Raw genomic sequence first — 25,161 nt, 5'->3', positions numbered from 1 at the left:
TGAAAAAAACGTAAGCGCCCGTAGAGTTTGTTTGACATGACAAAGAACCTCTGCGGCCGGTCTGCGGCCAGTCTACGGCTCGAAAATCAGCACGTCACACGCGCGCCCTCCGTGCGTTTTTTGCACATATACCGGCCGTAGGAGCACGTACGGCCGGTTGTGACCGAGGCTTTTCTGAGGTCTTGTCTCTAGCCATGTAGCTAGTCTTTGGTCTGATGAGCTGTCTTCAGCGAAATCATTTACATAATGCATGTGATCGGATATGCAACAACAGAAAATCTGCTAGAAAAGTCAATTTGGTTCATGTTTTTGAACTTTATACCTGTTTTTCATACATTTATCAGCTCTGCTAAAGTAATTTTTTGTGTACTTGTTCTGGTCGTTGGTGATATGTAACTTTGGTCAGCGTAAATTCTCTGAAAAGTTCGAGGTTAATTATGCAATTTAGTCAAAATTCTTGGCCCAAACAGATGAAACTTTTGTTTATCCCGCTGTTCTTTTGTGTATTTGTGATTTATTCATGCGCAAGTGTTCTTAAATGCTTAAAACGTGGAAAACTGTTTTTGTTGGTTTTGAAATAAGATATGTCAGTGTAACTCGGGGACGTACTGGGCTTTCCAAAGTGGACTGTTAGCTTCCCAGGCTGTAATGGCTGTAGAAAAAAATAGGCAGAGAGAACTGGGGTGGGTTTCCTGATAACGTTGCACTTTGGTGCTAAAGAGCAAGTTTAAAGACGCTCTTAAGCAACGAATGTTGTCTCTGTACGTGGTTTTCCCAAACTCACTCGTAAGAAGGAGTCTTAAGAGCAACTTCGCTAACAGCGTCTTTGCAGCATGAGTCCTCGATATAGGCATCAGTAGTTGCTAAAGGCAAACGTGATTTTACTTAGGTGAACAAACGTTCTCACGAAAGAATAAACAAATAATAAGCTAAATACTTAAGTAAATGTGTTCGCCGTGCCTGCTCATTTCACTATTACCCAGACATGCAGTCATGATTATTTCAGCTGTTATTCACAATACCATAAAAATTTGTCTCATTTGTGACATTAAATGAGATAATCACTCATTTAAATTTGATTAAAATGTTGCGATATCAGTGTGACATTACGATATCCATACGTAATTCTATAACATACTGAAATATATTCATAATGTTTTGTGGATGGCGGCACGCCGGTATAGTAGTTAGCGCTGTCGCCTCACAGCAAGAAGGTTCTGGGTTCGAGCCCAGTGGCTGGCGAGGGCCTTTCTATGTGGAGTTTGCATGTTCTCCCCGTGTCTGTGTGGGTTTCCTCCAAGTGCTCTGGTTTCCCCCACAGTCCAAAGACATGCAGGTTAGGCTAATTGCTGGGTTTCAGTCACGTGACTTTTCTTAGCGGTTTTACCGGAAGTGAAATAGCTGGTGGTCTAAACGGCTGCTGTAGTGCAAACAGCTAGCGATAACTTATCAGAGTTTGCTCGTAATCTAGAAGCCACTGCTCGCTTTAGATATATTCAGAAGATTGCTATGTGCAATGGAATCGACCCCTACAGTCTGGGAAAGAAGGATTTGTCATACGATCTCGAAAACTACCCTTCAGTCGAGTTCCCCGACATCTCGAACTATCTGGTGTTGCAGACGTCCTTCTACACCGCAAAACAGATGAAAGCGTGGAAGAGTATGGAGGCTTACAACTGTTTTGTATGTGGCTGGGTAAAGGACCTCGGGATCAAGTTGCTGCCGAATGAATCCTGTATTGTTTTTGCCCATGCAAGTATTTATTTTTTTTAAGCTTTTCGTTCGCGTCTTTACAATGAAGCGCTACAAGTTGAAGTGTAAACAAACAACAGTTGGCTTGATTCTCACTTGTGTTGGTTCTTATCTCTCAGGTAAATCATTCACAAAGATCATCAGAAACCCCTTTAAAGACCTGGATCTTAGTTAAACAAGACGGAGAAGTGATCACGGCGCATTGTAACTGTACGGCTGGGGAAGAATTTTGTCGCGACCTTCATGCATATGGATTTGTGAGGCGTAAACAAAGAAACAGCTGGGGACTTTAGCGCTTTGTGACTAAAAAACGTACCGTAAAATAATGACACATAGCAAGAAAAGTACTTGGAAAACACTAACGCCATAGCTGAGAGGGAAATACAAACCTTTCACCAAGTGATCACTGCAAACTCGAGCATGCTTCGACTCGGCTCCCTTCGATTTCAGTGAGAGGTTCAAAAGCCACCTTTCTCAACGTCTTTTTGTGAAATCCTGTGTTCATTCACCCTTTTTTATTAGTTCACGGGGAACCCTGAAGAAACTTTGATCAGTTTCACGGTTTGATCAATTCAAACAACCTTAAACAACACAAGCGTAAGGCATTTTTCATGCGAGTAATCTACCTTCTCTGTACAAACGCTTTGTCAACTGAGCTTTGGTAGACCACCAGCTAAAGCTTTGAATAACTAATGAGGCGGCTGTGACGTCACGTGAAACCCAGTAATTGGTGGCTCTAAATTGACCGTAGGTGTGAATGTGCGTGTGAATGGTTGTTTGTCTCTATGTGTCAGCCCTGCGATGATCTGGTGACTTGTCCAGGGTGTACCCCGCCTCTCGCCCATAGTCAGCTGGGATAGGCTCCAACTTGCCCGTGACCCTGTACAGGATAAGCGGTTACAAATAATGGACGGATGGATGTTTTGTGTATATTTCTTTCATAATTAACTCAATGTACTTGCAATGTACAGATTCAACACCAGTTTCTCCCCCATTGATTGTGAAAGTTCCTCGGCAGCGCATGCGCATTCTGTGTTTTCGGCTGTGAGGAGACGCTCTTTGTTGTGAAAGAGTGATCCAGATCCATCGTAAGTTAAGAGCGAACTAAGGCTACATCCACACGACAACGGCAACGAGATTTTATTAAAAAAAATATCGCGTCCACATGGGCAACGGATCAGTAAAATATCAGGTACATATGGCAACGCAACGCTTGCTGAAAACGATGCAATACACATGCCACACCTCTACGTGCGCTGTAAGACGGTCCCATCGGAGACACCAGAACAATAGAAGAAGTAGGACGCATGCGCATAAACCCCTTCTTCTACCTGGCGTGAAGCACTCACAGGAACAAGCACACAACAACAACAAGAAGAAGATGGCTGCGACTACGCGAGGAAATCGTGCCTTCTGTGTGTACAAATTAGTTTTATTAGTGTGCATAGTTTTATATAACTTAATTTTCTTATTGTGTGTGAACATTTTGAAAAGCAGTCTTATCCAATAAAAAAAAGAAATTCAAGAAATGGTTCAGTTACTTGTTTATTTAAAAGAAAAGCTGTATACAAAAGTGAATGCAATGCAGTGGTTCATACAAAACAGCGAGTGCTGCTTGTTCTAGTCATGTGGTTGTGATGTCATCGTAAGCAAATCCGTTCTACTCATCCAGACGACTTCGCAACGGCGCCGTTGCCAGATTTTTCCACTCTGGAACCCGTTCTCGTTTTGGGGCACCCAAAACGCCGGTGCCGTGTGGACGCCAGGCCAAAACGATAAACAATTTTATCAGATTCACCTGAATCTGTTGCCGTGTGGACAGGGTCTAAAGGACTACTTTGGCTACGATGTTGTTCAGAAAAATCACATAAGTAATGATGGCTCTTAAGAGGCAGTTAAAGACGCTCTTAGCCTTAAGAGGCTTTCGGGAAACCCACCCCAGGCCAGTTATAAAGTGCATGTTTGTAATCTAGAATCTCTTCTCATTTTTTTTATGATAACCCCTCCATTAACATATGACTGTGTGTAGCAATCTGAATCAGTAAAGGTGGAGCTGACCACCAGTCCGCAAGCCATAAATAAAATGTTCAAAATTTCCAAAATCTTAAATGTTAAACACTGTATTGGATATTGTAATAAATTTCTGCATTTGGACTGAACCTTAGTTCGCTTGCATGTCCAGTCAAAGCCCTCAAGTGACATTCGTCAAGTCAGCTAACATTGACATTCTTTCCATGAGGCTAAATTTAGATTAATATAAAATGTAGTTTGATATATACACAGTCATGTGAAAAAGAAAGTGCACCCTCTTCCATTTACAGTACATGGTTTTACCAATCAAGACATGACATTAAAAAAAAAAATCATCTGATCCTTACCACGTCCTAAAATTATGCAAACCTAACCTCAGGTGTCAAGCAACACACAACAGATTCCACCGTGTCATTTTGTTTTTTGAACAAAAATTCAGTGAAAATGCAGAATCCGTGTGTGAAAAAGTAAGTACACCCCATGATTCAATAGCTTGTAGAACCACCTTTTGCAGTAATAACTTGAAGCAGTCGTTTTCTGTATGATTTCATCAGCCTGTCACATCGTTGTGGAGGAATTTTGGCCCACTTTACAACATCGCTTCAGTTCATTCATGTTTGAGGGCATTTGTTTATGCACAGCTCTCTTACGGTCCCGCCACATGTTGTGTTGTGTGTACCGTATGTTGTGTTAACATACACCTGAGTGCTCTAGACCAGCAAAGTGCCAAAACTTCTGCTTTTTAAGAGGTGGCCACACTTGCTGATGATCAATTAATCAAATTCATTGGATCAGCAACACCTGGCTGCGAACTACCTTCATTAATTTCTATGGAAGCAGTAAGGGTGTACTTAATTTTTCACACACTGTTACTGCATTTTTGGCTCACTTTGTGTTCAATAAATAATGACAGGGTGAATATGTCATGTGTTGTTGGTCATCTGAGGTTGTATTTGCCTGGTAAGGGCCAGATGTTTTTATTTTCTATTTATTTATTTATTTATTTTTATTATGTCCTGACACTTAAAACCTAGACTTGAAAGAGGGTGTACTTTCTTTTTCACATGACTGTATGTATGTATATGGTTTGCTAGGCTACAGCATCTGAATTGACCATAGTATTGGAGTCATAAATAACTCCCTGTTGTGTGATTTTGATCAATTTGTTCTCCAGCATGCACTGAGGTGAGCTCCCGTACGCACTAATGTTCCCGACAGTCCTTTTTACCACTTCAGGCAGTTAGCTGTTGCTAGTTCGGGTTAGCTTGGCAAGCTAGCTTACCCACTGTTAAGGATGTGACAGGGCAAACAAGCTATGTAAATATTATTTGTATGTAGTTTAGGGAACATTTGTTTCATATCTACACAACATCTGGATGTCATAATAAAAACAGCAACGTGAAGAACGTACCAAAACAATTCCAAGGCCAATCAGAGCGAAGCTGTTTACGAATTTAATATTTAAAAGCACAACCGCAAAAGCAGCCTGTTGTACCCTGTAGGGTTTTCATACCATGCTAACACGACATGAGAAAAAAGAACCAGGGTGTTTTTTTTTTTTTTTTCTTTCCAGTTTAAAAAAAGCTCACGAACTTTAAAAAAGCAGAACATATTATATTAATCACATGAAATAACTGGAAAGTGCATGGCGTGTCCCCTTTTAAAACACTACTGTTTCTCGTTAATACTTTGTACTCTGGGTTAAGCACCATGTTTAACTGACTTCACAATATTCCAAAACAAAGAAGTCTTTTGAAAGTCAGACTTTTTGGATGGATGTTCAAATCATTGTTTTCTACCAAAGGTCAGAAACGTCCCAGTTTTCACTTTGTCATGAACTCGGCGTTAGATATTACGGACATAGTGATTTGCAGCTGTTGATCATATAACAGTTAGCTGGGTAGCATCGTGCAGGAAGTTGTGTTAACGGATAAACACTAAAAAAGTCTTAAAGTGCAAAATGAGTTGCGGTTTGAGACCACTGGGTGAGGATATCAAGAATTGGAAGCCTCTTGGGAAAATCCGCGTGCTTGTGTTATCTGTTCAACTGCATTACTGTCAATTACTTCAGCCTGTATTTAAATGCCTTTTAAATCGCATTAGTAGCACCGAATATCATTGAATCGCGCATCATGTTTTATTTAAGGGAACGATCTTAATGAACATATTAAAAAAGCCACCCCGCGTAGCAAAATGAAGCCAATCATCAAAACCTGTTAAAAGGGCATGTCTAATTAAAAAGGTTATTGAATTTTAATGGTGTTCCCCTTATTACCTTTGTGCGGGGTTAAGATGAGAGAGGAAGAGGAGATTAGATATTCTCATACTAATTACGAGCGGAGTGCCTCAGGGGTATGTTCGAGGACCCTCGTCCTTTTCCCCTGTTGGCGCTTGGCTGTTTTCCTGTAGCTCTGCAGCATTTCAAAGTCTTAGAAGTTTCATCATTGGAAACTCCCCGCCTAATGCGAGCATTTCCCCAGAGCCTGCGGTCTGACCTCGCAGCAAAGAAACGTGATCATCTCCCTCTCTGCACTTCCGTTTACTATAATGTCCAGCATCCAGAGATATTTATAGTCAGGTTTTTTTTTTTTTTTTCGAAAATCTGATGAGACGTTTTAGTTTGGTGTGAGCTGTTAAAACATTTACACACAGTTTTACTAAGAGCTTGATATAAATGTGTTTGAGGCAGAAGTGTGCCATATATACAGCACTGTGCAAAAGTCTTAGGCACCCTATCTTTTTTTTTTCTTTGTTATAGATTTCTGTTTTGGGGCGGCACGGTGGTGTAGTGGTTAGCGCTGTCGCCTCACAGCAAGAAGGTCCGGGTTCGAGCCCCGTGGCCGGCGAGGGCCTTTCTGTGTGGAGTTTGTATGTTCTCCCCGTGTCCACGTGGGTTTCCTCCGGGTGCTCCGGTTTCCCCCACAGTCCAAAGACATGCAGGTTAGGTTAACTGGTGACTCTAAATTGAGCGTAGGTGTGAATGTGAGTGTGAATGGTTGTCTGTGTCTATGTGTCAGCCCTGTGATGACCTGGCGACTTGTCCAGGGTGTACCCCGCCTTTCGCCCGTAGTCAGCTGGGATAGGCTCCAGCTTGCCTGCGATCCTGTAGAAGGATAAAGCGGCTAGAGATAATGAGATGAGATGAGATTTCTGTTTTGTGACTGTTCGTCGGGTCAAAACATTACAAAAAACATTTTCGAGCTCCAAACACTTGGTTCATTTTCCAGCAGAAAATTAAAGGTTACAGAAAAAAAATGTTTGTATCTGAGCAGCATATTACATAAGAGAGCACTTTTCAGATGAAAAAAGAAAGCATAATGAAGGCTGCTGGGTTTGGGGCAAAATGAAGAAGCGAGTGTGACAGTCAAAGTGTCCAGAAGAACCGTGGCTGGTTCTGTAAGACGCTCAGTAAAACCTACAGCTCATTTCCGCATAAAACCGGACCTGAGACTACTATTTATTTATTTATTTTTTTATTTTTAACGCAAAGTGTCATCTCACACCAAATATTGACTTTGTTTCATTTATTATGGCTTACTGTTTATAGTTTTTTTTTTTTAAACCGAGACGGCCTTTCAATTTCATAAAATCAGCGAAATTTAGTTCCCTCTGAAATGTGGTCATTGTGATATATGTTTATTTCTGTAATATCTCACAAAAAAAACAAAACAGGCCATTCTGTGGCTGGGAAGTTATTTAATTTGAGGGGATTAAAGCAAATAATATGCATGACATTGCTCGCTTTGCGCAGTCAAGCAGACAGATGAAGTCCGTGTGTGTGCGCCTGCGCAGGTTTACCTTTGACCTTGCACTAACTGACAGTTCCATCATTCTGTCGCTAAACGAACAGTTGATCACACCGAGGTGCTCGCTGACTGCCGATATTTATTAGTTTGGTCCTGCGTTTCCTTTCCTTCGCATATAACATAACGTCTTTTCTTCTCACTTTCCATTACTGTAGTCGGTCTTTGACGTTTCATTCGCACACTCACATCCGTCATTTTTCTCTCCTGTTTCAAATTTGTATCCCACAATGCCTTGCGTGAATAGGGAAAGCCCACCGTGTGATACATGACGTAGTATCTTGTATTGGGTCATGATGAAGAAGGAAAAAATAGTGGAGAATTTCGGGCCATGTGGCTCTAAATTCATTAATTGTTCTATTTTTTTTTTTTTTAAACTACAAATTGGAAGTCTGTGATTCGAATTTAGTAGCTGTTAGTCCACTAAACAAAAATAATTCGGTGTTGGGGAAAATTCTTTTTATGACCGACACTTTAAAAATATGAAAGGCGGTACAGCTTTAATGTTGAAACATTTCATTATTTTCAGCCATTTTTGGTCTACAGCATTTCTTTACATGTGTTTAAGACTTTTGCACAGTACTGGGTATACTCTAAGCTTTCTTTGTAACTTGTAAGGACAAGGCATTGTACCGTTGTGTGTGTGTGTGTGTGTCTACTTGTACTTGCTACATATTGAGGACCAGAATACATTCAGGTTTGAATTGGGTTAGGGTAAGGGTTGGAGTTAGGCATTTAGTTGTAATGGTTAAGGTTACGGTAAGGGGCTAGACAATGCATTATGTCGGTATCCAGTTGTTTAGCAGAAAAGTCTTTTAGCACAAATCCAAAGTCTATAAACACAACTCTATGTTCTTTAGCACAACTCTGGATTATGGTCACAATAATCGAAAAAAAAAATACTCATCTTGATATAGGAAGGGGTTTATTATGATTGCTTAGGGATTGGAAGCCGGAATTTCTGCTGTTGTGCATGTTAAAGCAGATACGCAGAGCCATGGCCTTACTTTCGTTTATAAATGCCTTGAGACCTCAAGAATGGCACAGGAATAGTTTTAAGTGCTAACAGTAAATCTAATATAGTAATTTTTACGATTAAAGTGATTCATATAGGTAGCCGACTAGTGGCCTAGTGGTAGTGTGTCCGCCTCTCGATCGGGAGATTGTGAGTTCTATTCACGGTCGGGTCATACCAAAGACCATTATAAAAATGGTACCTACTACCATCTGGCAAGGCACGCTGCAATATAGATGTGCATGGGGAGTTAAACTCTCGTGGTTACCAGAGGACTAGCCCCCCACTATAACCCTAGCTATGTAATAGGCGAGAGGCTGAGGGCTACGGAAACGGAGATCGGCGCCGCCCGATGCGCCACCATCAGAGTTGGGCCTGGTTAGTACTTGAGTGGGAGACTGCCTAGGAATACCAGGTACTGTAGGCGCGGGAAGGACTTTGACTTTGACTTTTTGATATAGGTAGCGGGCTGAGTGAATGATCTTGATGTCCATAACGTCACAACAGGAAGTCTATTGGTCTCATCGCCATTTCCGCTATACTAAGGCCCTGTCCACACGGCAATGGATTCAGGTGAATCTGATAACATTTTTATCGTTTCGGCCTGGCGTCCACACGGCACCGGCGTTTTGGGTGCCCCAAAACGAAATCTTTTGAGAACGGGTTCCAGAGTGGAAAAATCTGGCAATGGCGCCGTTGCGAAGTCGTCTGGATGAGTAGAACGGATTTGTTTACGATGATGTCACAACCACATGACTGTCAGTGCTTCACGCCGGGTAGAAGTGTAACGAACTCGATGCAAGTTGTCAACAAATCCTATAACTTGGTTCATGAAACGCGCTTACAAAATATTTTTACTGTGAATATTTATTGTGTAATGGTGCAAAGTGTGAGAGAGAGAGAGTGAGAGAATAGCCCTTAGGACAGAGTCTTTAGTCCAAACACTGCGGAAGCAGTACCAAACCGCGCACCGCCCGTGCGCTTTCCAAAAACAAAAACAATCCCGCCAGCAAACATAGGAAAAAAAAAAGGAGCAATCTCACCTCTTCAGATGTTGGTTTAAGTCCGACAATACATTCCTCAAAAAGGGCGTAGAAGAACAAAGTAATCCATCAACGTGTAGCATTCAATTTATTCTGGACCATTAAAGAATTCTGGAGGATCTCAGAATGTTGGCGTACCGGCTTCCATCTACCCCTATTCATTCCTCTCTCTCTCCATCTACCCCCATTCATTCCTCTTTCCGCGTCTTTCATTTTACGCTACTGATTAATAATCAAAACTTTATGTGGCTAAAGCTACAGAAGAAGGGGTTTATGCGCATGTGTCTACTTATTCTATTGTTCTGGTGTCTCCGATGGAACCGTCTTACAGTGCACGTAGAGGTGTGGCATGTGTATTGCATCGTTTTCAGCAAGTGTTGCGTTGCCATATGGACCTGAAATGTAACTGATCCGTTGCCCATGTGGACGCGATATTTAAAAAAAAAATCTTGCTGCCGTGTGGATGTAGCCTAAAACACAGAGCTGACTGCAACTCCGATCCTCCATTTTGAGCTAATTTATCGCCATGCCACGTAGATGTGTTGCTGGTGGGTGCAGCAACACGACAGAAGGTGGATTTACGTTGCATTCACGGCCCAAAAATGTTCAAACTGCAAAGATTTGGACGTGTTTTGCGAGAAATTCACGGACACATTGGGCGGCTATGAAGTGGTCTCTCCTCTGCTCTGCACATTTTATTGAGGACTCGTACGAGACCTCTGATCTGTTGAGGAGCGTTGGCTATAAGCCCGTATTGAAAGAGGGTGCAGTACCAACAATTAAAGGAAAGCATTTATTTTATTTTTTTAAAGTGAGTTCAGTTGCACCAGTCCTCCTGGAGCGTGAGCCGAGAGTTGTTGGTAAAACCCGGGACAAAACAGGACGTGACATCATCGCTCGGGCAGTGACCTCGCCACGGTTGTTGCTAAAACTATACAGTATGGAGAGAATGAGTGGAGCAGCTGTCTGATTTCTAAACTGGATATCGCTGCCATCTCTCCCTTATGTGGAAGAAGCGAATGAACGGAGAACTGAACAAACAACTGAAAGTCAGATTGTTTCAAAACAATCGGCCACAAGATCGGCCTTCAAGAAGCGAGAACACAGACGGGTAAGCTCCGACTCTCATTTGGATACAAAACAACAAAAACAACACGTTGTTTACCTGCGTTTAGATTAATACATGTAACTTGTATTGTGTGTTTAAGTTACCGGTATAAGATTATTTACCGTATTGGCTCGAATATAAGATGGTGTTTTTGTTGTAAAAAATAGCTCTTAAAAAGGGGGGTCGTCTTAAATTCGCGGACTAGACAAAATGCCGCCAAAAACGAAAGTGAAAGTGAGGACAGTGAGAGTGAGCAAAGTGAGGCTGCGGATCTCTGTGCTGAGTAGCTGTAATTTAGCAAACTACCCTTTCCATTGTTTCAGTTGTTTATTATTGTAAACCTTAATGTATTGTTTAATGCATTGTTTAAAGCATTTGCACTGTTCTGCAAATTTATTCCATATACCCGTAGGCTATGGGAAGTTAATGCATTGACATTCTGAAGTTTATAAACTTTCAATCTAAACCTGACAAATTTGTTGAATTAATGCAATTTAAATGTTTTAATTTGGCTTGTCTAGTAGCCTGCAGTTTAGCCTCTTTTTTTACTTCTATGAAAAGTGTTCACGGAAATGAGACTGAAATGACCTCTATTTAAATGTGAAAAACAAAAGCCTCTAATTTTAAACAGAATTTTGAAATAAATACGCTTTATATGAATGAACATTTGGTCTTCAAAAAACTTTTTCCCCAAAGATGAACTTGGAAAAGGGGGGGTCGTCTTACATTCAGGGTCGTCTTATATTCGGGCCAATACGGTAATTTGCTTCAGAATGTGATTGTCTCAGTTCATCTGATTATTTAATTAGCCTTTTACGTTTTATCAGTGAAAATGCATGCGTGTACATGTATGTTGCATAAGTTATAACACCTATCCTGTTTTAATGAGAGTCAACCCACAATCACTGAAGTCAAATCAGTCTTAGGCAGCTGGGCCATAGAAGGTTCACGCTGCACGCTGCATGCTGCACACTACACGCTACACGCGTGTAAAGAAAAGTGGACAAACGTAGCATGACTTGCTCTGGGCCATAGAACGGCGTTCACGTTGCACGCTGCACACTTCACGCGTGAAGCGTGAAATGAACATGCACACTTTTTTCTAGGCGTGAAGATGGAAATTCCAGTCAATGCATGCGGTCACCGCCGCGCCAGCCAATCAGAACGGGTCTAGGGAGATAACTCTATGCTTTCAGGGGAAAACTTCAGAAAAAATATAATTGAATGGTATAATTGAAAAATAGTTCTTCATCGGGATTGTCAAGCAGATTATAGAATGTTCGGTGAAATTCACCACGGGTTTCTCTCAGAAGGAAGTGTTCTCGGCTCCAAATTCTGTTCCTTTTTCTCTTCCTCTGTCTCAGTAAAAGCAGAATGAGGCAATCGTCGTCATCCGAAGAGTCCATATTGTTGGTTACTCGGTCAAAGTAGAACAGACGCAACACGTGAACATCCAAGCATGAAGTTTAATGGCCCAGGGTCCGGTTCTTCACGTGAACGTGTAGCGTGCAGCATGCAGCGTGCAGCGTGAACCTTCTATGGCCCAGCTGCCTTAGTTGAGCAAGTCGGTAACGGTATTTCTTACTTTCACCATAAATTTTTATTTATATGACTTTGGTCCATACCGTAGCTGTAAAAGGCCTCGGCCTTAAAACCGGTTCCTGCAGTGACGTCACGTGCTCAGGGCTGGCTGGCTCAGCGGGGCAGCTCGAATGCCAACTTTGCGGTCGATTTCAATTCTCAAAAATATATATTTTTTATTCCCATTTATGCAGCATGCAAGAGTCAAGGATGGAGATACTATCCACTCAGAAAGTTATTTAAAAATAAAGGTTCTGCGTATCTGCTTTAAGGATCAGTTGTTGATCCCTGAAACGTGAACTGAAAATCCGTTTCTTTGGTGTCTTTGTAGTTAAGCCGTAACAAACCTTGAATTGTGGCCACCTTCATAGATAACTTCAGTCACTTCTGGTCATACCACAAATTCAACCGACTGTCAATAATTACGCGTTTGTCGAATTAATTAACCGGGGGGTTACGTCTGTTGATGTGTTTTACTGACTAAGAGTGAAATCTATTCCTAAAAACGTCCTCAAATTATTAAAAGTCCATTTGATATCATATATTACTGTTTTCTTGTGTATTTGACTAATAAAGCTACACTGGTAAAACATTTCAGCCTTGTTTAGTTATGTCCACTTACTTTTTCTCTTTCACTCAATGAGCTCTGAAAAGTGTTTTAATTTGAACGAATCCGTGCAAGTTTTCAAAGGTTAGACTTGAATTACTTCGTTGTCTTGACTAATTGAGACGTTTTCTGAGTTGAAACAAAAATAATCGTCAGATTGAGTTCACTTGCATTTCCAAGTTAAACCAATTTGGAATGTTTTACAGGGTACAAAGTCTTTCACCGAAAAAGGACCAATTCCAATTTGGGAATCAAGCCTCCGTAGTAACCAACAGTTGCAATCTGTAAACAAACGAAAGAAACTTCCACTAATCCATCAAACGTCTTCAAACATGATCTGTAAGTACTAGGGTGCATCAGTTGCCCCCTAAAAATGAAAAGTTCCTCCGATCATGATGCATTTTTGTTTTTATGTTCCTTTTGGTAAGAAAACACACTGGGTGAAATATTTCGACAAAATTCAAAAGTTTAATGGTGGCACCAGGAGCTCAAAGTTATGGAAAAAGCTGCTATTTTATGACTTTTATGACAAAATTTCGATCACTTTTCATGAAACATTATGGCACCTTATAGAGTATACCAAATATCTTAGATACACATTTTTAGTACATATTCTAAATATAGGGCGGCACGGTGGTGTAGTGATTAGCGCTGTTGCCTCACAGCAAGAAGGTCCGGGTTCGAGCCCCGTGGCCGGCGAGGGCCTTTCTGTGCGGAGTTTGCATGTTCTCCCCGTGTCCGCGTGGGTTTCCTCCGGGTGCTCCGGTTTCCCCCACAGTCCAAAGACATGCAGGTTAGGTTAACTGGTGACTCTAAATTGACCGTAGGTGTGAATGTGAGTGTGAATGGTTGTCTGTGTCTATGTGTCAGCCCTGTGATGACCTGGCGACTTGTCCAGGGTGTACCCCGCCTTTCGCCCGTAGTCAGCTGGGATAGGCTCCAGCTTGCCTGCGACCCTGTAGAACAGGATAAAGCGGCTACAGATAATGAGATGAGATTCTAAATATATTATCAAGCACAGTTTGAGTTTTAGCTGTTCATTGAATCATTGTTCAACTACTTTTAAACAATACAAATGTATTATGAATCACATTAATGCCTCTCAATCCCTTGCAAAGGTTCTTCACATGATCTCTGGGTCACAAGAAATCAATAAATGGAGTCCAACATTGTGATTCAAACCTTACGCGAAAACATAAAATAAGCGTTTTTTGGCAAAAAATGAACCTCATGGTGCCACCATTAGACTTTTGAATATGGTCAAAAAATTTTACAGGATGTCTTTATTGGTGAAAAGGAACACCCGAACAAAAATGCATCAGATTTTATGAAAGTGAGGGCAACTGATGCACCCTAGTAAGTATTTATAATAAAGATTAAGCGTTCTTGGATCTTGTGCTAAAGAACTTGAGAGACTTGTGCTAAAAGGCTTTGGATTTGTACTAAAAGTACTATTTGTGCTCAATAACCGCAAATCCATTACATCAATGAGCGTCCCCACAAAGATAGAAGTACAAGAATACGTGCGGGTTTGTTAGTGTGTAGATGTTTTACATAGCTGTTTGTGCTTTGATGGCAGTGCTTGAGCTGGGCTGTGGTTTCCTGGGCAGTAGGTACTGGCGTGAAGCGCATGTGTTTGTTTATCAGTCCAGAGGACTTGTTTACAACAGAAAGGGAGATGAGAACCAGGCGGGATGGTTGCATGCTGAACACATGAGCTAGACAGAGCATCTCCGTTAAAGAACAGATCGTCACTGGTTCTAATTTAACGCCACAGCATCATGTTAACACTCGGACTTTATGAGCCCGTTGGATGAAAAGCTGCTGGTTCAACCGGATAAGAGAGGAGCCGAGAACGTTCATGATTTCATTTTAGAAGTATTTAAGCCTGTCAGTGCACTGATCATTCTGTCTCTGCTGTTCTGCTGTTTATTGAGCACATGTGTGATCGCTGTGTCATATTTGGGGGGGGGAATACAAATAAACAGGATCTCTCCCCGGTTACGCTCACAGAGGAACCGGGCAGCACTCCACTCCTCAGAGAGATTGAAAGCCGTTAACCTTACCCTGAGAGATCTGTCTACACAATTTGCAAAGTCAAATAAATAGTAGCTGGAGCCAAGTAGTGTATGCATGAGTGTGTGTGTGTTTTGTGTATCAGAGGGTGTTGTAGAGAGAGGCCAGGAGAGTGAGAGACAGACAGAGTCAACACAAGCGCTTTTTTTTGCTGTCATTTTCAATCACTGTGCTTTGTCTGTGATCTGTGTCTTGGCAGGTCTGAATCCTGGAACACATTTAGGAAAAACTCTGGTCGAGATGGAACCCTATCTGCATCAGGTCAGCGCCTGTACACACACACTCATATATATATATATATATATATATATATATATATATATATATATATATATATATATATATATATATACAACCCCGATTCCAAAAAAGTTGGGACAAAGTACAAATTGTAAATAAATACGGAATGCAATAATTTACAAATCTCAAAAACTGATATTGTATTCACAATAGAACATAGACAACATATCAAATGTCGAAAGTGAGACATTTTGAAATTTCATGCCAAATATTGGCTCATTTGAAATTTCATGACAGCAACACATCTCAAAAAAGTTGGGACAGGGGCAATAAGAGGCTGGAAAAGTTAAAGGTACAAAAAAGGAACAGCTGGAGGACCAAATTGCAACTCATTAGGTCAATTGGCAATAGGTCATTAACATGACTGGGTATAAAAAGAGCATCTTGGAGTGGCAGCGGCTCTCAGAAGTAAAGATGGGAAGAGGATCACCAATCCCCCTAATTCTGCGCCGACAAATAGTGGAGCAATATCAGAAAGGAGTTCGACAGTGTAAAATTGCAAAGAGTTTGAACATATCATCATCTACAGTGCATAATATCATCAAAAGATTCAGAGAATCTGGAAGAATCTCTGTGCGTAAGGGTCAAGGCCGGAAAACCATACTGGGTGCCCGTGATCTTCGGGCCCTTAGACGGCACTGCATCACATACAGGCATGCTTCTGTATTGGAAATCACAAAATGGGCTCAGGAATATTTCCAGAAAACATTATCTGTGAACACAATTCACCGTGCCATCCGCCGTTGCCAGCTAAAACTCTATAGTTCAAAGGAGAAGCCGTATCTAAACATGATCCAGAAGCGCAGACGTCTTCTCTGGGCCAAGGCTCATTTAAAATGGACTGTGGCAAAGTGGAAAACTGTTCTGTGGTCAGACGAATCAAAATGTGAAGTTCTTTATGGAAATCAGGGACGCCGTGTCATTCGGACTAAAGAGGAGAAGGACGACCCAAGTTGTTATCAGCGCTCAGTTCAGAAGCCTGCATCTCTGATGGTATGGGGTTGCATTAGTGCATGTGGCATGGGCAGCTTACACATCTGGAAAGACACCATCAATGCTGAAAGGTATATCCAGGTTCTAGAGCAACATATGCTCCCATCCAGACGACGTCTCTTTCAGGGAAGACCTTGCATTTTCCAACATGACAATGCCAAACCACATACTGCATCAATTACAGCATCATGGCTGCGTAGAAGAAGGGTCCGGGTACTGAACTGGCCAGCCTGCAGTCCAGATCTTTCACCCATAGAAAACATTTGGCGCATCATAAAACGGAAGATACGACAAAAAAGACCTAAGACAGTTGAGCAACTAGAATCCTACATTAGACAAGAATGGGTTAACATTCCTATCCCTAAACTTGAGCAACTTGTCTCCTCAGTCCCCAGACGTTTACAGACTGTTGTAAAGAGAAAAGGGGATGTCTCACAGTGGTAAACATGGCCTTGTCCCAACTTTTTTGAGATGTGTTGTTGTCATAAAATTTAAAATCACCTAATTTTTCTCTTTAAATGATACATTTTCTCAGTTTAAACATTTGATATGTCATCTATGTTCTATTCTGAATAAAATATGGAATTTTGAAACTTCCACATCATTGCATTCCGTTTTTATTTACAATTTGTTCTTTGTCCCAACTTTTTTGGACTCGGGGTTGTATATTTACATAACCATCCCAAAACGATGCTTATCGTCCCTTTATTTTACACAGAATGGCCTGCGTTGGCTGCGCTCACATCCCGATTCGAGTTGATTTTCTTACTTGATATCTTGACTCCACTGTATTTCTAACAGCTTTCAGAGAAGTACGGAGTGCATATCTGTGGCGAAGGCGGCGAGTACGAGACCTTCACCACTGACTGCCCTCTCTTCAAGAAAAGGATAGTCATGTGAGTTGCGCTGACAGAGCTCTTTAGATTACAGAACTGTGCATTCAGCTTTGTGTTAATGTGCATGTCGTTGCAGTGATGCAATGGAGACGGTTATCCATTCAGACGATGCCTTCGCCCCAGTCGCGTACCTGCGCTTTACACAGATGCACACAGAAGACAAACTTACCGTGAGTGATGCCTTACACGAGTGGCTCTCAAAGTGGGGCCTATAAAATTTTTTTCTTGCAGCTGTAGAAATCACAACTCGCAATTCTTACGTTACTGAGTTCTCTATAGTCATTAGCCTATTTGATCGGACACTTAAATTAAACGGGTTGAATCCTGACCTTGAACCTAACGTCTTCGCTGTAGAACCTAAAGTCCGTGGGGTGGAGTCAGACCTGATCAAGCTCCTCCTACTCAGGCAGAGTCGACTCAAAATCCAGGAAGTGTGTTTGTGGCTGGATAAGGGTGGTGTTAAGTGCGGTGTTCTGCGTTGTCAAGCTTCTCATGGGTTAGGGTTATGGTTTGGCTTATAGGAGTTGGATTTTTGGTTCTTCAGCGAGGACTATCTTGAAATTTCTGGAATAAAAACTCTTTGGAGCCCTGTGATGACCTGGCGACTTGTCCAGGGTGTACCCCGCCTTTCGCCCGTAGTCAGCTGGGATAGGCTCCAGCTTGCCTGCGACCCTGTAGAAGGATAAAGCGGCTAGAGATAATGAGATGAGATGAGATGAGATGAAAAACACTTGGGCTCCAATAAATAACTCCAGTGTTATTGTAGACATGATTTAAACGTGCCTAATGTTTGAATAGTTAGATTTGAGCATCTGTCTTGAATGGCCCTTGGGGTATATTTTACAGTTAAAGGAGAACTGAAGTCATTTTTAAACTTGCTTTATTTCTTAATTAACGTGTTATTCAATTATGTTTTCGGTTTTAGTAACCTTATATCATGACTCGTATTGGCAATTAAATATTGTACTTATCGGCCTGTTCCGTTTTTCGCCATGTTGAATTTAGTTCGTTTGGTCAACGGCAGGCGTCGCTTATCCGCTCAATCTTCACGAGAATTGTGCAAGACTTCGAAACGTGAAGTGTCAGCTGGGTGTCAATGCCGCCATTTTGAAAACTGTTTTCCAAATGAAATGTTGCACAAAAATGAGTTTAAATGACGATTACTGCCTATATAAGATCTCATAATAATAATAATAATAATAATAATAATAATAATAATAATATCACACTTAATAGAGCGCTTATTCATTTCTGTGCTAAGCACTTTACAATATGAAGGAAAAAAATACTAATTACATTGTCTCAAAAAAGCTAAAAATATAGAAATATAAAATTTAACAAAATTGCGATGTAAAAACTAGATTAAAAAATTATAAATTATATGCTTGTTTAAGGGCGGCACGGTGGTGTAGTGGTTAGCGCTGTCGCCTCACAGCAAGAAGGTCTGGGTTCGAGCCCCGTGGCCGGCGAGGGCCTTTCTGTGTGGAGTTTGCATGTTCTCCCCGTGTCCGCGTGGGTTTCCTCCGGGTGCTCCGGTTTCCCCCACAGTCCAAAGACATGCAGGTTAGGTTAACTGGTGACTCTAAATTGACCGTAGGTGTGAATGTGAGTGTGAATGGTTGTCTGTGTCTATGTGTCAGCCCTGTGATGACCTGGCGACTTGTCCAGGGTGTACCCCGGCTTTCGCCCGTAGTCAGCTGGGATGGGCTCCAGCTTGCCTGCGACCCTGTGGAACAGGATAAAGCGGCTAGAGATAATGAGATGAGATGAGATGAGATGAGATGCTTGTTTAAAAAGATAAGTCTTAAGTTTACATTTAGAATTATCTACAGAGCCAGTGTTTTGAATTTCTTGTGTCAAATCATTCCAAAGTCTCGGGGCAATGAAAGAAAACGCCCTGTAGCCATATGTTTTTAGATTATAGTCCTTTGTTTGAAGTTGCCATTTGTCAGATGAAGACCGGAGGCTACGCCTCTTGGGTTCGTAGCGATTCAACAGTTCTTGTAAGTATACGGGCGCTAAGTTATTAATAACTTTGAAAGACATTAGATTAATTTTGAAAATAATTCTTTCCTGAACTGGTAACCGATGGAGTTCCTTCAGAGTCTCACTAATATGATCCGATTTACGCAAGCATGCTACAACCCGGGCAGCTGCATTTTGTACATTTTGCAATTTACATATTTGATATTTCGGGAGACCAAATAAAAGCCAATTACAAAAATCTAGCTTTGAGCTCACAAAAGGATGAATTAAAATTTCAGCTATGCTAGCACTGATATACTTTCTTATTTTAGCAATGTTTCTGAGATGATAAAAAGCTCCCTTTACAACATTGTTTATATGATGAGACATTGTTAATGTACCATTGAAGGTGACACCGACGTTACACGTCTTGCTTGTTGGATAGATAATGTCAGTTCCAACGGTAATGCAAGGAAACAATGGCGAAAACCTAAATTTGGAGCAAAACACAAGAAGTTCCGTCTTGTCCGTATTCAGTTTCAATTTATTTGCGGCCATCCAACTTGTAATATCTATCAAGCAGTTCTCTATACGACTTGTAACTGGGGACAGATCGATGTCATCATCACATCCGAACGCAGTGTAGAGTTGTATATCATCGGCATATAGGTGAAACGACGTGTTATGTTTCCTTATCAAATCACCCAGCGGAGACGTATATAACAGATATAATATCCGCCCGAGCACACTCCCTTGTGAAACTCCTTAGCACAGAGGGCGAGCTGTAGAATTAATCCTATTTATCTGAACAGATTGGGTGCGGTCAGTAAGGTACGAACGGAGCCGTGTTAGTGCTTTCCCATTTATTCCAAATCTAAGCTGAAGTCTGCGTAGCAAGATGGAATGGTCGACAGTGTCAAATGCAGCCGATAAATCAAGCAAAAGTAGAACGACGCACTGTCTATTATCAATAGCTTCCAAGATGTCGTTTTGGACACGTAGAAGAGTGGTCTCACAGCTATGTTGCTCCTTATAAGCTGCCTACTTTTTTCAAACTTTCCTGATCGCTATCAAAACAAACAAAACTTCCGGCTTGATTACATCAGCATTCGAAAGAGGGCGCGCGCGTCTTTTGACAATGTTGGCAGATGTTGTTCACTTTGATTTCCGCTGTGCGTTTTACTTCCGTCCTACGATGTCTCGCACAGGTCTCAACGAATCTCGTTTACGGCCATCGCTTTGACATATGGACTGATATATTACAGAGCATATTTCAAACACTCATAACTTGCTATAGCAGCGACAAAATAGCGATCAAAAATGCATTCCGATATTTAATAAAATGAGAGAAATAGAATTTTGATGACAAAAAAATTTGCCTTCAGTTCTCCTTTAAACAGGTCCCTGGATTCAAAATGTTTGAGATCCTAGATGCTTCTCATCTCATCTCATTATCTCTAGCTGCTTTTATCCTTCTACAGGGTCACAGGCAAGCTGGAGCCTATCCCAGCTGACTACGGGTGAAAGGCGGGGTACACCCTGGACAAGTCGCCAGGTCATCACAGGGCTGACACATAGACACAGACAACCATTCACACTCACATTCACACCTACGCTCAATTTAGAGTCACCAGTTAACCTAACCTGCATGTCTTTGGACTGTGGGGGAAACCGGAGCACCCGGAGGAAACCCACGCGGACACGGGGAGAACATGCAAACTCCACACAGAAAGGCCCTCGCCAGCCACGGGGCTCGAACCCAGGACCTTCTTGCTGTGAGGCGACAGCGCTAACCACTACACCACCGTGCCGCCCCCCTAGATGCTTCATACTGTATAATTTAATCTTTGCCACTCTAAAGGCCCGGTCCCACAATACCGATAATTATAACAATAACTATAAATAAATCAGTCCCCTGCAGTTTATGTGCTTGGTGCTCACACCAGACCAATAACGATACCTATAGCCCAGGTCTGGGTTTATCCGTATCCGTGAGATCGCTTCTGGAGCGATTTTTCCAGGCCTGGACCTGACCCGATAAAACATCTGACCAATCAGGTAATTGTTTACATGTGACGTTGTTTGAGCATGTACTGTTTTCCCCGGGCATCTTTGTACATCCTTATTGCATCATGAAGTCACAGAATACGGAGTCACAAAAAATAAAAAAATAAATAATACAAAACACGGATCATTTATTCACGGATATGTGATTTTTTTCGTGAAATATCAATAGGGGGTGGCACGGTGGTGTAGTGGTTAGCGCTGTCGCCTCACAGCAAGAAGGTCTGGGTTCGAGCCCCGTGGCCGGCGAGGGCCTTTCTGTGTGGAGTTTGTATGTTCTCCCTGTGTCCGCGTGGGTTTCCTCCGGGTGCTCCGGTTTCCCCCACAGTCCAAAGACATGCAGGTTAGGTTAACTGGTGACTCTAAATTGACCGTAGGTGTGAATGTGAGTGTGAATGGTTGTCTGTGTCTATGTGTCAGCCCTGCGATGACCTGGCGACTTGTCCAGGGTGTACCCCGCCTTTCGCCCGTAGTCAGCTGGGATAGGCTCCAGCTTGCCTGCGACCCTGTAGGACAGGATAAAGCGGCTAGAGATAATGAGATGAGATGAGATGAGATGAAATATCAATAGTAAATTCATAAAGTAAACATATAAATGCAAGCAAGATATTTAAATTATGAACTTCAGCAGTCCAAACATTTGTTTTAGACTTCTTGTTAATTTTTTATCCGTGACGCATCATTTGTATGAAATCAGTAACCAGTCTGTAATATACTGAAACGTCCGTGACCAATCCGTCAACTATTAGCATCCGTATTAAAATCTGTAACCACTCTGTATTTTGCATCGTATTATTATTATTATTATTATTTCCATAGTCCGTGACCTAGCCGTATTATATCAACCACCGGAATGTGTACATGGGTTGTTTTGAACTCCAAGCTGTACAGTATGACCCGGAATAATGTGCTACTACTTGGAAAAAACTTCCATGATTATTCCTAAGTTGCATGCATGTATTTCCCTGAGTAGCAGGACGAACCGATATTATAGTCAGGATTATAGTTGTGGTGTTTCTGCTCCAGACTGGAACTAAATTCAGGTATACAGTAGGTATAGTTAGATTTATCGGTGCTGTGGGCCCTAAAAGGTGCAGTTATTGCAGCAATTAATTTGAATGTCGTGCTCAATTTTAGTACATTTTTAGTGGCAGCCTTTCCAGATTGAATGGTCTGAACAGTTATCAAATCTCAGTTCAAGAAACATACACAGTATATTTGATAGGTGATGAAAATAATGTTTTCTTCGAAAAATCTATCATTTTAGTACAATCAAAATTTTTGAAGTATTACAGTAGTCATATTTGCATCTTGTCCTTACTTTTAAACATGCAGCAAACTAAAAATCCACAGCTGGTGCTTTTATGCATGTGTGAGAAGTTGTTCAAAGCCCACTGCATAGAAAGGAGAGAAACACTTTCAGGCGCTAATGAGAACTAACTCCAGAGGCACACGCTATTTTTTTTTTCCCCCCTTCATGCCTTCTCTTCCATGTCTCACAAACTGCCGACAGTACCAGTCAAAAGTTTGGGCACAGCTTCTAATTCAGTGGCATCCATCCAGCCATTATCTCTAGCCGCTTTATCCTGTTCTACAGGGTCGCAGGCAAGCTGGAGCCTATCCCAGCTGACTACGGGCGAAAGGCGGGGTACACCCTGGACAAGTCGCCAGGTCATCACAGGGCTGACACATAGACACAGACAACCATTCACACTCACATTCACACCTACGCTCAATTTAGAGTCACCAGTTAACCTAACCTGCATGTCTTTGGACTGTGGGGGAAACCGGAGCACCCGGAGGAAACCCACGCGGACACGGAGAGAACATGCAAACTCCACACAGAAAGGCCCTCGCCGGCCACGGGGCTCGAACCCGGACCTTCTTGCTGTGAGGCGACAGCGCTAACCACTACGCCACCCGTGGTGAAAAGATAAACTTCATCACACCACCATGTAATGTTCTTTATATGATATGGACACATCCACAAAAAACTTGCAAGTTAAATTCGACAACGCATGTCAAGTCAGCGGGAAAACACTGGGAGTGACATCATTGGAGTGAAATATCGGGAATTATTATTGAGGGTGAAAGTAACTTATTTCTTGCCGGTACTATTATTTTGAGTCATAGTGCGCGCGCCGAAAAATACACCTAATTATTTATTATTGTCTACTTATCAAGCATTCAGTAGGACTTCTTATACAATCGTTTATCAGCGCTACTAGGTCAGAAAAATACCGGTAGGTAAACTTCTCACAAGATAATGGAGAGAAACTTTGCTACTTGCTGCCCAACACTGCATGACATGAGTTGTGGTATAAAGTGAGAAAACATTCATTTTGTAGACCAATTCTTCACTTGAGACCATGTTCATCTGCAACCATTGAGTTGTCATACAAACTATTCATTATATGATTCAAGTAATGCGAAATATTGTTTTCTAATAGGCTATGAAAGTTAGATAGGGGAGAGCAGGGAGACTTGGGACGAGTTTTCAGCTTTTGTAGATTGTGTGAAATTCTTTGCAGGTAGCGTCACATTCATATTGCATTAGAGAGCATTTACTATACCGTCTTACCACAACATTAGTTTCTCAGTTTGTCACAGATACACTACCGTTCAAAAGTTTGGGGTCACCCAGACAATTTTGTGTTTTCCATGAAAAGTCACACTTTTATTTACCACCATAAGTTGTAAAATGAATAGAAAATATAGTCAAGACATTTTTCTGGCCATTTTGAGCATTTAATCGACCCCACAAATGCGATGCTCCAGAAACTCAATCTGCTCAAAGGAAGGTCAGTTTTATAGCTTCTCTAAAGAGCTCAACTGTTTTCAGCTGTGCTAACATGATTGTACAAGGGTTTTCTAATCATCCATTAGCCTTCTGAGGCAATGAGCAAACACATTGTACCATTAGAACACTGGAGTGAGAGTTGCTGGAAATGGGCCTCTATACACCTATGTAGATATTGCACCGAAAACCAGACATTTGCAGCTAGAATAGTCATTTACCACATTAGCAATGGATAGAGTGGATTTCTGATTAGTTTAAAGTGATCTTCATTGAAAATTTTCTTTCAAAAATAAATAAGGACATTTCAAAGTGGCCCCAAACTTTTGAACGGTAGTGTACTGGTGTCCGTCCGTCCTTCCATCCCACGAAGGGCGCTCACCTTCTGAATTCAACTCCTCTCACAATTTTTGGAGGAATTTCACGAAACTTGGCAGGATTCTTTGTTATATGTCAGTAATATGCATATTACAATTTCGTTCAATTCGGTCGCGTTTTACCAGAGTTATGACGTAGTTGCCAGCGGGGGATATTGTGCTCTCAGAGCACTCTTGTTATTTATGATTAGAACTTGTAACATATGAACTGTATGAACACACAACGCTGGTACAGCGATAGAAAAATGTCAGTTTAGCCAAAACCTGACTCGACAAAACAGTTCCATTCTCAAGAAGGAATGAAATAAGCTTCACCCTCATGCAGGTACACGCCCATATTTTTAACAAAAGATTTCAAACAAATTTGTAGTTACAAGAAAATACCTAGGCGGCACGGTGGTGTAGTGGTTAGCGCTGTCGCCTCACAGCAAGAAGGTCTGGGTTCGAGCCCCGGGGCCGGCGAGGGCCTTTCTGTGCGGAGTTTGCATGTTCTCCCCGTGTCCGCGTGGGTTTCCTCCGGGTGCTCCGGTTTCCCCCACAGTCCAAAGACATGCAGGTTAGGTTAACTGGTGACTCTAAGGCTAAGTTTACATTAGACCGTATCTGTCTCGTTTTCTTCGTGGATGCACTGTCCGTTTACATTAAACCGCCTGGAAACGCCGGGAAACGGGAATCCGCCAGGGTCCACGTATTCAATCCAGATCATGTCTGGTCCGGTGCTGTGTAAACATTGAGAATACGCGGATACGCAGA

At 41.8% G+C, this 25,161-nt stretch overlaps 1 protein-coding gene across 3 annotated transcripts in view; it reads left to right on the top strand.

The window, feature by feature from the left end:
• The window catches only part of dph6 (diphthamine biosynthesis 6), a 206,038-nt gene that overhangs the window by 74,870 nt on the left and 106,007 nt on the right, over positions 1 to 25,161 (top strand). For all 3 annotated transcript variants that reach the window (XM_060934602.1, XM_060934603.1, XM_060934601.1), the window contains exons 6-8: positions 15,216 to 15,277; positions 17,111 to 17,205; positions 17,282 to 17,375. In XM_060934602.1, the coding sequence (XP_060790585.1) occupies positions 15,216 to 15,277; positions 17,111 to 17,205; positions 17,282 to 17,375 (251 nt within the window). The remainder of the gene's footprint in view (positions 1 to 15,215; positions 15,278 to 17,110; positions 17,206 to 17,281; positions 17,376 to 25,161) is intronic.

This window comes from Neoarius graeffei, chromosome 11 (assembly GCF_027579695.1).
Source record: "Neoarius graeffei isolate fNeoGra1 chromosome 11, fNeoGra1.pri, whole genome shotgun sequence".
Classification (NCBI taxonomy): domain Eukaryota; kingdom Metazoa; phylum Chordata; class Actinopteri; order Siluriformes; family Ariidae; genus Neoarius; species Neoarius graeffei.
This window is presented reverse-complemented; position numbering and strand designations above follow the sequence as displayed.